The following is a 12,944-nucleotide window of genomic DNA, read 5'->3' on the forward strand; positions in this document are numbered from 1 at the left end:
CCAAACGGTGTACAGGATAAAAGGGTCCGAAAGCCCGACGTGGGGCCGGAGAAGAGACTTGCCAGGGAGGCAAAGGTCACGTCCACCCCCCATCCTCTGCACACAACTCTCTCAGGTGGCTCTGCACACCCACCCTCTGCCCCTTGCCCCCGCCAAGCCTGGGTCTGGAAGGAGAGGCCAGGGTTGCACACGGGCTCCCGGAAAGAGCGACCCCGGGGACACCTGCAGCGGGCCGGGGGTGGGGAAGGCGGCGAGGACCCAGGCAGAGAGTTCCCGGAACCGACGGGAACGGGGGCGGCGGCCAACCGCGGGGAGACCGAGAGGGGGCGGGCAGGGCGGCTGGGACACCGCGTGCCGACCCCTCCGCGAGGTGCGCACGGAGCCCGCCACCCTCCTGGACCCGTGCGCCCGGCCCCGCGGGGTGCACACAGCACAGCCAAGGACACGCCGGGCCGCGCGCTCTCCGCGGGGCGGGTGCAAGGGCCGGGGCGGGGCCTTTGCGCCCGGACCGCCCGCTCCCGCTATAAAGCCGGCCCGCCAGCGCCCAGGCTCCACCACGCCTCCAGCCATCAGCGGTGTGCCTCTTGTGTCGCCTGCTTTGGACTTCCGTCGTCACCTCGACTCCAGATGGACCCCAACTGCTCCTGCTCCGCCGGTAAGGGCCCCCGGCTCTGAGTCTTAGGGTGCAGTTTCCCAGGCCCGGACCGACTGTTCTTGGGGCTAGAAGAGCGACTGTTTTGGACTTGAGCTGAATCCCGTCGTGGGCACGTGCTGTGCTTTCTCCCCCGCCAAGCCCCTGAGAACATTTCCGTTCTCTCTCTGCCCCCTGTGTTAGAGGGGAGGGTACTGCGGTCACGTCGAAGCCTCCTGTTGGTCGAGGGCTGCTGACCTGGGACACAGTGCTCTGTTCAGGCCTTGGAGCCACCAGCACTTGATGGGAGGCGGGGCATTGCCTCCTCGGGGTTCAAGACCACAGGCTCTGGTTCTACTCTTAGCCCTTTGGAAGGCCCGAGACCTTCCGTGTGGAGTAAAAGCCGGAGGGGACCTACCTTTCCTAGCACCGCAGAGACAGGGAGTGGGGCTGCCCTTACCCGCCCTGCGTGAGGAGCGAGCTCCTGGTGCTGGGCACCGACCCGGAGGCCGCAGGGGGCGTGTGTTGCCCACCCACTGTGGCTCCTACACCGCACTTGTGCTCACCGCGTCTCTTTCTCTCCCTGGCAGGTGGCTCCTGCACGTGCGCCGGCTCCTGCACGTGCAAAGAGTGCAGATGCACCTCCTGCAAGAAGAGTGAGTGTGGGGTGTTCTCCCAGGGGGGCTGGGCTGGGTCAGATGACCCAGCTTCTCGACATCCCCTTCCCTCCGCCCCTGACTCAGAATTGGCACTGAAAGTTCCTGCAGATAAGATGGTGGAGTCCCCACCTCATCCTAGAGCAGGGCAACCCAGGCCCCTGCAGAGAGGTCAGCAAATCGTGTCAAGGATGCAGCCAGCACCAGAACCTAGGTCTCCTGCCTTCTGAACCCTCCAGTGTCCTGACCCTTGATGTTCATGAATTTGATGACCACGTGTGGTGTCTCTGACCTGGTGCAGCCCTTTCCTCTGCAGACAGCCCAGAACTTCCCTGGCCCTCCCGGGTGCTGGTGGGCAGGGGGTGCCCCCTCTCTGACCTTGAGGACTTCCCTCGCGTCACTGTGTGGTTCAGGGGGGGCAAAGGACTAGCCTCCATTGTCCCTGGAGGCCCTGTCTCTGTGTCTGCAGGCGTTCTGCCCTGTCCTGGAATCAGATGGGGGCAAGGCAGCCTCTTGCTAGGGGGTAGGACCCAGTTGTCTAGGGACAGAGCAGGCCATCCTCAACCCAGGGCCCTGCAGGGCTGGGGGCAGGGCTGTGCCGGGCCCGCTGTGGGAAGGGGGGTTCCTGGTGACCCACTCGGGCCTTTCTCCCCCAGGCTGCTGCTCCTGCTGCCCTGTGGGCTGTGCCAAGTGTGCCCAGGGCTGCATCTGCAAAGGGGCATCGGACAAGTGCAGCTGCTGCGCCTGATGTGGGGGAGCACCTGTTCCAGATGTAAATAGAGCAACATGTACAAACCTGCAGTTTTTTTTTTACTTTTTCATATTACCATGACCTGTTTGCTACATTCCTGTTTCCATAAAATACATGACTTATAACAAAACTTGAATAAAATAAAAGTTGAATTTATGCTGGCTCTCTTTTCATGCTTTGGATATAAGGCACCTCATATTCCCCATGGCTGGAGTGGAAGATTGGACCGTAAGTGCAGAGACCTGGGTCCTGGACCCCCAAGTATTAGCCCCTAACACACTGTGCCTTATGGGAGTCAGGTTACCTCTGAATCAGTTTCTTGGATGAAAATGAAAGTATCTAGATGCCCTAACAGTATGGGGCAAATACAGTTCCCCTCAATTCTCGTGGGAAGTGTTTGTGGTCTACAACTTCTCAATATCTAATTAGGATTCCCTGCTGAGCTTTGATCCTCAGCAATGTTAGGCTTCAGAAGTACTCAGGAGGGTCGCCTGGCTGGCTTAGGTGGTAGAGTGTGCAACTCTTGTTTTGTTTTTTATTTTTTTAAATTTTCATCCAAATTAGTTAGCATATAGTGCAACAATGATTTCAGGAGTAGATTCCTTAGTTCCTCTTACCCATTTAGCCCATCCTCCCTCCCACAACCCCTCCAGTAACCCTCAGTTTGTTCTCCATATTTATGAATCTCTTCTGTTTTGTCTCCCTCCCTGTTTTTATATTATTTTTGTTTCCCTTCCCTTATGTTCATCTGTTTTGTCTCTTAAAGCCCTCATATGAGTGAAGTCCTATGATTTTTGTCTTTCTCTGACTAATTTCGCTGAGCATAATACACTCCAGTTCCATCCACGTAGTTGCAAATGGCAAGATTTCATTCTTTTTGATTGCTGAGTAATACTCCATTGTATATATATACCACATTTTCTTTATCCATTCAGCCATCGACGGACATTTGGGCTCTTTCCATACTTTGGCTATTGTTGACAGTGCCGCTATAAACATTGGGGTGCATGTGTCCCTTCGAAACAGCACACCTGTACCCCATGGATAAATGCCTAGTAGTGCAATTGCTGGGTTGTAGGGTAGTTCTATTTTTAGTTTTTTTGAGGAAACTCCATACTGTTTTCCAGAGTGGCTGCACCAGCTTGCATTCCCAGGAGTGTGCAACTCTTGATCTCGGGGTTTGGAGTTGTAGGTTCAAGGCCCACATTGGGTGTAGAGATTACTTAACTAAAATCTTTAAAAAAAAAAAAAAAAGTACTCTGGGGATGGAATCTACCTCCCCACTTGTTTGACTTTTCTTTACAGGGCTTGCTTCTGACACACTTGAAGGACCAATTTTTAGTTTTTAGTTTTGAGAGGAGAGAAAGAGAGAGAATGAGCCAGGAGGGGCAGAGAGAGGGAGAGGGAGAATCCCAAGCAGGCTCCATACTGAGAGCGAGGTGCCCAATGTGGGGCTCAAACCCACAAACCCTGAGATCATGAACCTGAGCTGAAATCAAGAGTCGGATGCCTAACCGGCTGAGCCATCTAGGCACCTCCCAATTTTTACTTTCTGACACAGATTTAATTTTTGGCAAAATAAATTACTAAGAAAAAACTTTAAAAGGCACAATTTACAAAACCCACGTTTTAATTCAACAAATTTCCCTCTTGTTTTGAGGAACAAAATAACAAAACTTTTAAAAACTGCAAATGACACATGTATTCATCAAAGGTGTGCACTGAGCACTAGAAACAATTCACAAGGTGTGTGGACCACATACACCTTGAGTAGCACCGTCTCCAACACCCGCACAGGGAATCCATCAGTGTTGGCTTGTCTAGTGCCACTGACAGGACACCCAGTACCCCTGAGAGCTCCCTGTTGTGACTTGGCTCTGAGTCTTTGGAAGTTCCTCCCCAGGTCAGGCTGGGATCCGCCCCTACAAAATCTGCCCTTGGCAACTTGAAACCAACAAAGTCACTAGGGAATTGGAGACAATTGCCCAGCCATTTCCCCACAAGAGGGAGGCCATCCAAGAACTGGTTCCAGATGAAGTACTTCATGTCTGTCTGTGCAGGGTGATGGCCAGTCCTGCCGTTTGGAAGACTTTGCGGTGTTTATTAGGCAGGAGAGAGGCCTTGAGTGACTTGTAATTAGTGCCAACGGTTAGTCCCCTGGGGCTCTTTGTGGAGGGAGTTGCTACTTGATGTTCAATCAAAGAGAAAGTGAGTCATGTGGCCCTGAATCAGGACCATGCTTGCCTGTGGGTACCTGGTGTGGAAAGGGGATTTATGAAGCCAGCCCGTGCCCAGAGCATGGGCTTTGCTGTCAGGCAGTCTGGTTCACAGCTTACCTTGCCATTTCTTGGCCATGTGACCTGGGCAAGTTGTTGACACTTACGAAGCCTTCATTTCTTCATTCGTATAAAGGAGATGACATTTCAATGTAAGAAATTAAGTGAGATAGTGTCCTGGCTCCTGGCTAGGGCTTAACAAACAGTGGGTATTATGGTCACTACAATATTCACACTGACATTTGTGGAGAGAGAATACTTCTAGCTCCCAACATGCTCCAGAGAAAGACTCTTTGGTTTGGAAGCATTACTCTGGAGGCTAGAGATGCGATTAGAAATTTGCTGACCTGGGGCCCAGGGGAGTGTGGATGTCCAGCAGTAGGCCCCTAGGGACAGGATGGTGCCACCGCATTTGGACAGACACAAGAATCTTTCCCATCCTTTACGTAATTTGATCTGTACAGGAAACCGTCAAAAGCGAACATGCAGGGACTGAAGTGATTGTGCCAACACCAGAGAGATTAAGCAACCAGCCCCAGGTCACACAGCTCCTAGTCAGAGTTATTAATTTATATACTACAGCTGACCTCACCCTCTGGCCACCACTGGCTGATCATGATGTCACTGGATGCTAAATCCTGCCTCTCATCATTCAGAGCTGGAAGGGTCCTTTGAGATAGTCTAGTTGTGCCCTATCTGGAGAGATGGGAAACCGAAGCCCAGAGAGGTCACAGAGCTCTGCAGAGGATCTGACTGCCCTCTCAGTGCTCCTCCCACTGCTGCTCTGTGCCTCTCCGTCCTCACCTTTCATGCAAAGTCATGGTGCAGGGTGGAGGGTGAGGGCATGATGCTACAGTCAGCCTGCATGAGTGCAACGCCCCCTCGTGTCACTTACAGATGCCTGACGTAAACCTCTCTGTGGCTCAGTCTCCTGCACTATAAAAGGGGAAAAATAGTAGGGCAGCGGCTCTTAGAATGAGATTATTTAATACATGTAAAGAAATGAGAATGATGCCTGGACACAGTGAGTAATCCATAATGTTAGCTATTATTTTATTAATAGCATTCATAGCATAGGAGACATTTCTCTACCTCCAGAAAAATAAGCCCAGCCTGATGGGCTTAGCTGCGTGTCCTGTGTTGTCTCCCTCTACCCAATAAGCATGTGACCGATTGCCCAGAGAGAGTTATCCTCTCTTCTCCCACGAGAAGGGTCGGCCCTAGGGATATAAAGCCATGAGCAAGACAGTCCAAGTCCTCATAATAGATACAGATGGATGCCTGCCATCTCTGCTGTCCTCTGCAACCGTATCTTACTTAACATTTTCTTTTGAATGATTCATATTTTTTGCAATACATTTATATGAAAAGCAAAGTCTTTTACCACTACTGAAAATGAGAATGAGTTTACTTCCAGACATAGAAGTGTGCTATAAAATCATGTATCATATATATATGTATATATATATATATACATAGATATGTGATTACATATACATATATATCATATATTACATATACATATACATATATATATATACTCCTTTTGTTTCACTTTGTCACTCCCAAGATTGAGCTTGACACAGTAGAGTGGAGCTAAAGACATATCTCCGGGCCGAAGGGAGGCTTTATCATTTACTTTCTTTCCCTCCAGCAGTGGCTGGAACCATATCCAGGGTACCACCTCCCAGCACCGTGACCCTGGGTTAGCTACCTTAAACTCCATGTGCTGTGTGCACTTTTGCCTTTGGGAAACCGGCTCGTAACTAATGTCCCCTTTGTGATTGCTATTGGGGGGCACCTGGGTGGCTCAGCTGGTTAAGGGACTGACTCTTGGTTTCTGTTCAGGTCACAATCTCTCTGTGAGTTCGAGCCCCACATCAGTCTCCGTGCTGACAGTAGATTGGGATTCTCTCTCTAACCTTCCCTCTGCCCTTCCTGTGCTTGCGTGTGCTCTCTCAAAATAAAGAAATAAACTTAAAAAAAAATTAAAAACATAAAGGATCACTGGTAGGGTTCAAATAGCCAAGATGAGACACAAGGATGGGAACAGACTAAATGCTATGCAGTTGCCAGGAACACAAAGAGGGACAGAACCACTCGTCTTACTTTGTTATTTGATGCCGGGTTCACCTATCACATACAAAGATCCCTTCCCATGCTTTGGGCACCTCCATCATGACTAGGGTGAATTGGCAGGGCTGAGGAAAGCCCCTAGAAAGTTTAGGCGAAGGAGCACCCGGACAAACGGGCCCACACATCCCTTCCGCGGCAGAGAATAGAAAGAACGAAGGGAGCCACAGGCCTGTGCTCACGGCGTTGCTGTGTACAAGACAAACACGCCCTAAGGCCCACAATAGGGGACCTAGACAGGCAATGGCTGGCAGGGAAGGGAGGAGGAAGTCACTAAACACTAGGTAATTCTTGGAATGCTGAAAGGGAAATGACCACTTTTCTTATTTTGTTATTTAAAGTCAGGTCTCCCTATCACCTAAAAGAATCCCTCCGTTGTGGGCATCTTACCCACTGGGCACCGCCTGGAGTGGGGTGCATCCGCAGGTTGTGGCAAGCCCTGCTTTTAACCCAAAGAAGGGCCCAGACAATCGCGCCCATATATCCTTTCGCGCCTGGAGAACGGACAGAGGCAGTGGTCTGTGCCTGCCAAACGGCGTACCGCATGAAAGGGTCCGAAAGCCCGACGTGGGGCCGGAGAAGAGACTTGCCAGGGAGGCAAAGGTCACGTCCACCCCCCATCCTCTGCACACAACTCTCTCAGGTGGCTCTGCACACCCACCCTCTGCCCCTTGCCCCCGCCAAGCCTGGGTCTGGAAGGAGAAGCCGGGGTTGCACACGGGCTCCCGGAAAGAGCGACCCCGGGGACACCTGCAGCGGGCCGGGGGTGGGGAAGGCGGCGAGGACCCAGGCAGAGAGTTCCCGGAACCGACGGGAACGGGGGCGGCGGCCAACCGCGGGGAGACCGAGAGGGGGCGGGCAGGGCGGCTGGGACACCGCGTGCCGACCCCTCCGCGAGGTGCGCACGGAGCCCGCCACCCTCCTGGACCCGTGCGCCCGGCCCCGCGAGGTGCACACAGCACAGCCAAGGACACGCCGGGCCGCGCGCTCTCCGCGGGGCGGGTGCAAGGGCCGGGGCGGGGCCTTTGCGCCCGGACCGCCCGCTCCCGCTATAAAGCCGGCCCGCCAGCGCCCAGGCTCCACCACGCCTCCAGCCATCAGCGGTGTGCCTCTTGTGTCGCCTGCTTTGGACTTCCGTCGTCACCTCGACTCCAGATGGACCCCAACTGCTCCTGCTCCGCCGGTAAGGGCCCCCGGCTCTGAGTCTTAGGGTGCAGTTTCCCAGGCCCGGACCGACTGTTCTTGGGGTTAGAAGAGCGACTGTTTTGGACTTGAGCTGAATCCCGTCGTGGGCACGTGCTGTGCTTTCTCCCCCGCCAAGCCCCTGAGAGCATTTCCGTTCTCTCTCTGCCCCCTGTGTTAGAGGGGAGGGTACTGCGGTCACGTCGAAGCCTCCTGTTGGTCGAGGGCTGCTGACCTGGGACACAGTGCTCTGTTCAGGCCTTGGAAGCCACCAGCACTTGATGGGAGGCGGGGCATTGCCTCCTCGGGGTTCAAGACCACAGGCTCTGGTTCTACTCTTAGCCCTTTGGAAGGCCCGAGACCTTCCGTGTGGAGTAAAAGCCGGAGGGGACCTACCTTTCCTAGCACCGCAGAGACAGGGAGTGGGGCTGCCCTTACCCGCCCTGCGTGAGGAGGAGCTCCTGGTGCTGGGCACCGACCCGGAGGCCGCAGGGGGCGTGTGTTGCCCACCCACTGTGGCTCCTACACCGCACTTGTGCTCACCGCGTCTCTTTCTCTCCCTGGCAGGTGGCTCCTGCACGTGCGCCGGCTCCTGCACGTGCAAAGAGTGCAGATGCACCTCCTGCAAGAAGAGTGAGTGTGGGGTGTTCTCCCAGGGGGGCTGGGCTGGGTCAGATGACCCAGCTTCTCGACATCCCCTTCCCTCCGCCCCTGACTCAGAATTGGCACTGAAAGTTCCTGCAGATAAGATGGTGGAGTCCCCACCTCATCCTAGAGCAGGGCAACCCAGGCCCCTGCAGAGAGGTCAGCAAATCGTGTCAAGGATGCAGCCAGCACCAGAACCTAGGTCTCCTGCCTTCTGAACCCTCCAGTGTCCTGACCCTTGATGTTCATGAATTTGATGACCACGTGTGGTGTCTCTGACCTGGTGCAGCCCTTTCCTCTGCAGACAGCCCAGAACTTCCCTGGCCCTCCCGGGTGCTGGTGGGCAGGGGGTGCCCCCTCTCTGACCTTGAGGACTTCCCTCGCGTCACTGTGTGGTTCAGGGGGGGCAAAGGACTAGCCTCCATTGTCCCTGGAGGCCCTGTCTCTGTGTCTGCAGGCGTTCTGCCCTGTCCTGGAATCAGATGGGGGCAAGGCAGCCTCTTGCTAGGGGGTAGGACCCAGTTGTCTAGGGACAGAGCAGGCCATCCTCAACCCAGGGCCCTGCAGGGCTGGGGGCAGAGCTGTGCCGGGCCCGCTGTGGGAAGGGGGGTTCCTGGTGACCCACTCGGGCCTTTCTCCCCCAGGCTGCTGCTCCTGCTGCCCCGTGGGCTGTGCCAAGTGTGCCCAGGGCTGCATCTGCAAAGGGGCATCGGACAAGTGCAGCTGCTGCGCCTGATGTGGGGGAGCACCTGTTCCAGATGTAAATAGAGCAACATGTACAAACCTGCAGTTTTTTTTTTTTTTACTTTTTCATATTACCATGACCTGTTTGCTACGTTCCTGTTTCTGTGAGATGTTTGAATGACAATAAATCATCTAGACTCTTCTGGCTCCAGGTGTCTAGCAGTGTGTTGGGAAGGTGGGACTTGTTTCTAGTTGGGTTAAAGGGGACCTGGGTTGGGGGAAGTTGAGGGGGTGGGCATGGGAAGTGGGGGTAGGGCAGGGTTTCCTGCAGTCTGGCTGGTCCACCTCCTTTGAGGCCCTTCTTGGACAGCTATGACAGCCTCCACTGCCTTCCAGAATGTCCCCACCCTTCGTTGTATCTGTGTCACTACCCGTATTCACTCAATAGCCACCTATGGTGCATCCAGTGTGTACACAGGCATTGGGTTCTACTTGTCGAGGTCGCATAGAGCTTACAGACTGCCTGGGAGAGAGAAGTTCTGAATCGAAAATACATGTCTGTGACTGAGCATGCTGGGGGGTGAGCCCAAGTGGGGAGACCTGCCATGGGAGCTGCCTTCCTGTCAGAGGGGACTGCTTGAGCAAAGGCCCTGATGTGTAGGCCCACGTGGCTGGGTAAGTGTGCGAATGGAGTGTTCCAAATTCACTTCGGAGACCGCGTGTCTCCATCTGCCAGACTCCCCACCTGGCTGCCCTCTGAGCCACTCGGAGGTGGGACAGGGGAAGAGAGGACCACACCAGGGTCCCCCTTTCCTCTTCCCAGCTTCCATTCTGATTTCTTAGGTGTAAGATGGGCTGCGGAACCCAGATTTTAACAAGGACCTAAGGTTGTAACCCACCGGGGCGGTCACATGGAGCGTTTAGTGAAATGAAATGAGCCTCTGCCAGGAAATATTTCCACCCTGGTTGGAATTTGAGGCCAAGTCCCCCAACGTGTGGCTGCCTGTCCTGGGGGCCAAGAGAACACGGAGGTACCAGGTTCCTGTCAGTCTGTGGAGGAAGAGGCGGGTAGGCCTTGCCCTGCAGGATGTGGCAAGTGTTTTCGCAGAGACCAAATCAGACACCACCCCGGTGTGGATGGGCTGGTGTCCTCGTCACTGTGTCCTAGTGAGAGCCTGGCACAGACCCTGTGGCTCTTGGACAGGAGAGCGATGTGCCGTTGCCACGTGTGCTCCGGAAGTCCTGCTGCCACAGTCACAAACGGGCCCAGTTATTTCACAACTCCGCCTTTGGGACTCACAGCTGCCAATCCTCTCCGTGGAAGGGTACAGAATGTCTTCATTCAGCCTGACAAACACAATCATCGGCCTGCAGCGTTTTACTTTTCAAGTCCTGTGTGAAGTAGCCTTCTTGCTTCCTCCCTGAGCCCCCCATCTCCCCAAGGGGTGGGCGGGGCATGACCATTACGGTGGCAGCTCGAGAGATTAATTTACAATAGTTTTTTAAAAAAATGAATATGATTGCATCAGAATGGCTCATTTAATTCCAGAAGCCAATGCCTTGTTTAGCCGGTAGGGCAGTTAAACATGGCTGCTCTGGGGCCAGATTGCCTGGCTAGAACCACAGCTCTACTACTTAGGGAAGTTATGTGGCCTGTTTGTGCCTTGTAGTTCTCATCTGTAAAGTGGGGGCAGTAAAAGTGAGGTTAGGCGCCATATCTGACAATCAGTAGGTAGATCCATAAATGCTCTCTCCTGGATTCAAAGAACACTTATTGGACCTCTGCTACATGTAAATCATTGTGCTGTGCTGGGCACAGAGGAAGATAATATGTAAATAATACCCAATCTCTTTGCAAAACTGAAAGAGTTTATTCAAGTCCCTGTTGAATTCAGGGAGCTTTTATTTATCATTTCTAGACACAGCTGCTGAGCTGGGGCAGAGAGTGACACAGAGTCTGAACATACCTGCCTTTAGGAGAAGGCAGAGAAGACTCTAGGTATGAAAGCCTTGGAGAAGGGTGTGATTCAATCGGACCAGGAGGCCAAGAGAAAACCATTCATTCATTCATTCATTTGTTCATTCGCATGGTCACTCTTTGGCCAGAACTGATTGGAGAATCGGTGAGTAGGCTGGAAGAGTAGGGGGTTAACTCTTCCGGGAAAGCGGGGAGGCTGGCATGACATCCCTGACCGAGGCAGAGGCTTCCTATTAGATGAACCAATCAGATCCTCTCCCCTGAGGAGCATAGTTTCCAGGTGCAGGTACAGGAACAAACGGTAACTGGAGCTCTTGCTGTAATTGGACCTACATCATGGGAACAATAAGAATGCACCCAAATGGTGGCCACAAGGATGGTTAGACCAAACTACAGATTTGTTTTCTGTGAGCACTGCTGTCCCTCTCAGTCTTCCGGACACTCGGAAAGCTGAGCATCTGCCCGGAAGAGTCCCAGTGACCTCACTTCCCTCTGAACTCTGAAAGCAAACCCCGTAGCAGTTAGGGCCCCTTGAATGACAGCAACAGATACACTTGATCTTAGCCAAAGGGCCGAGAAGCAATGACAGCAACAGAAATGGACTCTGGCCAAATTAGGTAAAAAAGAAATTCGTTGAAAGGGTATAGGAGACGGTGTAACTGATAGGGAGGGTGGAGAACGAGGCCCAGAAAATGGGCAGGAGCCATAGGATGGGGTGGGGGTGGGGCTGTCAGCAGCAGTTCGTGTCCCGGGAGCAGCCTGGCTGGGCCGCTGCTGTTGGCATAACGGTCACCTCCACTTCTCACTGCCCCCGTCACTGCCACCGGCCACAGCTCTTGCAAATGAATTCTAGACTGCCCACTAAGCTCTCCGCCTCCTGCCCAAGACCCAAAGTCCCAAGAAGTCCAGCTGGCTGGGGGTGGGGAAGAGGCATATCTGGCCACCTTTGGATTCCCTGCAGATGCCCCAGACTGACCCCGGCAGGAAACCAGTGAACCATGGGAGAGTTTAATAAAGGACTTTTTTTCTTTTTCTTTTTTTTTAAGGTTTATTCATTTTTCAGAGACAGAGAGAGACAAAGCGCGAGTGGGGGAGGGGCAGAGAGAGAGGGAGACACAGAATCTGAAACAGGCTCCAGGCTTGCGCTGTCAGCACAGAGCCCAACGTGGGGCTCGAACTCACAAACCGCGAGATCATGACCTGAGCTGAAGTCGGACGCTTAACCGACTGAGCCACCCAGGTGCCCCTCTTTTTTTTTTTTTTTTTTTTTTTTTTTTATCAAGGAGTTGGAAGCAGTGAGAGAATTGACCAAGCAATGGAGGCCCTGGCCGGCCTATGCCTGAAGAGCCAGAGGGAGGGGTTGTCACTGGACAGAGAGCAGCTGTCGCTGTAGGAGAGGATGCCCCAACAAGAGCTGTGACCTTCAGGTGGCATCTGACCTTGCAAGGGAGCCTGGGGAATACATTCCGTGACCTCCTGCCCTCCCCCAACCAGATGCCGTTAAGGTCCCGCCCTCTACCTGGCTCATAGAGGGGAGGGTGGACGGTGGATCTGGAAAATACTCGGCACGCCTTGCAGACGGAGTGTGCCTCCATCAACAAAAGCAGCACAAGAGAACAAGTCTCTTCCTTGCACCCTAGAAGAATCTCACTGATCTAAGGATGAATTCAGCTCAGGGAGCTGGAGGGAGGGAGGGGGTCGGGGTGACGGTAGAAGGCCAGTGATAGGAAGGAGGCATGGTGGGACATTGGAGGTCTCTCAGAAGGCCTGCAGGTGTGGCCCAGCAAATTTGCTCAGAGCCCCGTGAGGAGGAGGGTGGAGGAGAACCTGAATCACACACCTAAGTCCCTGTGGGACTCTCACCTGGCCCCACCTAAGGCATCACAATACCCATTGAACCACCCTTTCGGAGTGATCCCTGAGGCCACTCCTGGCTGGCTGCAGTCCCACCCACATCCACCGCCACCCCCGGGGGCAAAGCCGTGAAGTCAGCAGAGCCTGCCTCCCT

General features: G+C 53.7%; 2 protein-coding genes across 2 annotated transcripts; both read left to right on the forward strand.

Annotated features, from left to right (window-relative positions):
* The first annotated feature begins 488 nt into the window (after positions 1-488).
* Positions 489-2,194, forward strand: LOC102961034 (metallothionein-2). The gene is made up of 3 exons (XM_042968874.1): positions 489-655; positions 1,222-1,287; positions 1,944-2,194. The coding sequence occupies exons 1-3, from the start codon at positions 628-630 to the stop codon at positions 2,033-2,035; spliced, it is 186 nt and encodes a 61-aa protein (XP_042824808.1). The 5' UTR covers positions 489-627; the 3' UTR covers positions 2,036-2,194.
* A 5,291-nt stretch (positions 2,195-7,485) lies between these two features.
* On the forward strand, positions 7,486-9,165 carry LOC102960280 (metallothionein-2). The gene is made up of 3 exons (XM_042968867.1): positions 7,486-7,630; positions 8,197-8,262; positions 8,919-9,165. The coding sequence occupies exons 1-3, from the start codon at positions 7,603-7,605 to the stop codon at positions 9,008-9,010; spliced, it is 186 nt and encodes a 61-aa protein (XP_042824801.1). The 5' UTR covers positions 7,486-7,602; the 3' UTR covers positions 9,011-9,165.
* The last annotated feature ends 3,779 nt before the right edge of the window (positions 9,166-12,944 follow it).

Source organism: Panthera tigris, chromosome E2, assembly GCF_018350195.1.
Source record: "Panthera tigris isolate Pti1 chromosome E2, P.tigris_Pti1_mat1.1, whole genome shotgun sequence".
In the NCBI taxonomy this organism is placed as follows: domain Eukaryota; kingdom Metazoa; phylum Chordata; class Mammalia; order Carnivora; family Felidae; genus Panthera; species Panthera tigris.

Coding starts and splice junctions, on each gene's coding strand:
- LOC102960280 (XM_042968867.1), top strand. CDS start 7,603: ATGGACCCCAACTGCTCCTGCTCCGCCG. Junction 7,631..8,196: donor CAACTGCTCCTGCTCCGCCG/GTAAGGGCCCCC, acceptor TCTCCCTGGCAG/GTGGCTCCTGCACGTGCGCC. Junction 8,263..8,918: donor ATGCACCTCCTGCAAGAAGA/GTGAGTGTGGGG, acceptor TTTCTCCCCCAG/GCTGCTGCTCCTGCTGCCCC.
- LOC102961034 (XM_042968874.1), top strand. CDS start 628: ATGGACCCCAACTGCTCCTGCTCCGCCG. Junction 656..1,221: donor CAACTGCTCCTGCTCCGCCG/GTAAGGGCCCCC, acceptor TCTCCCTGGCAG/GTGGCTCCTGCACGTGCGCC. Junction 1,288..1,943: donor ATGCACCTCCTGCAAGAAGA/GTGAGTGTGGGG, acceptor TTTCTCCCCCAG/GCTGCTGCTCCTGCTGCCCT.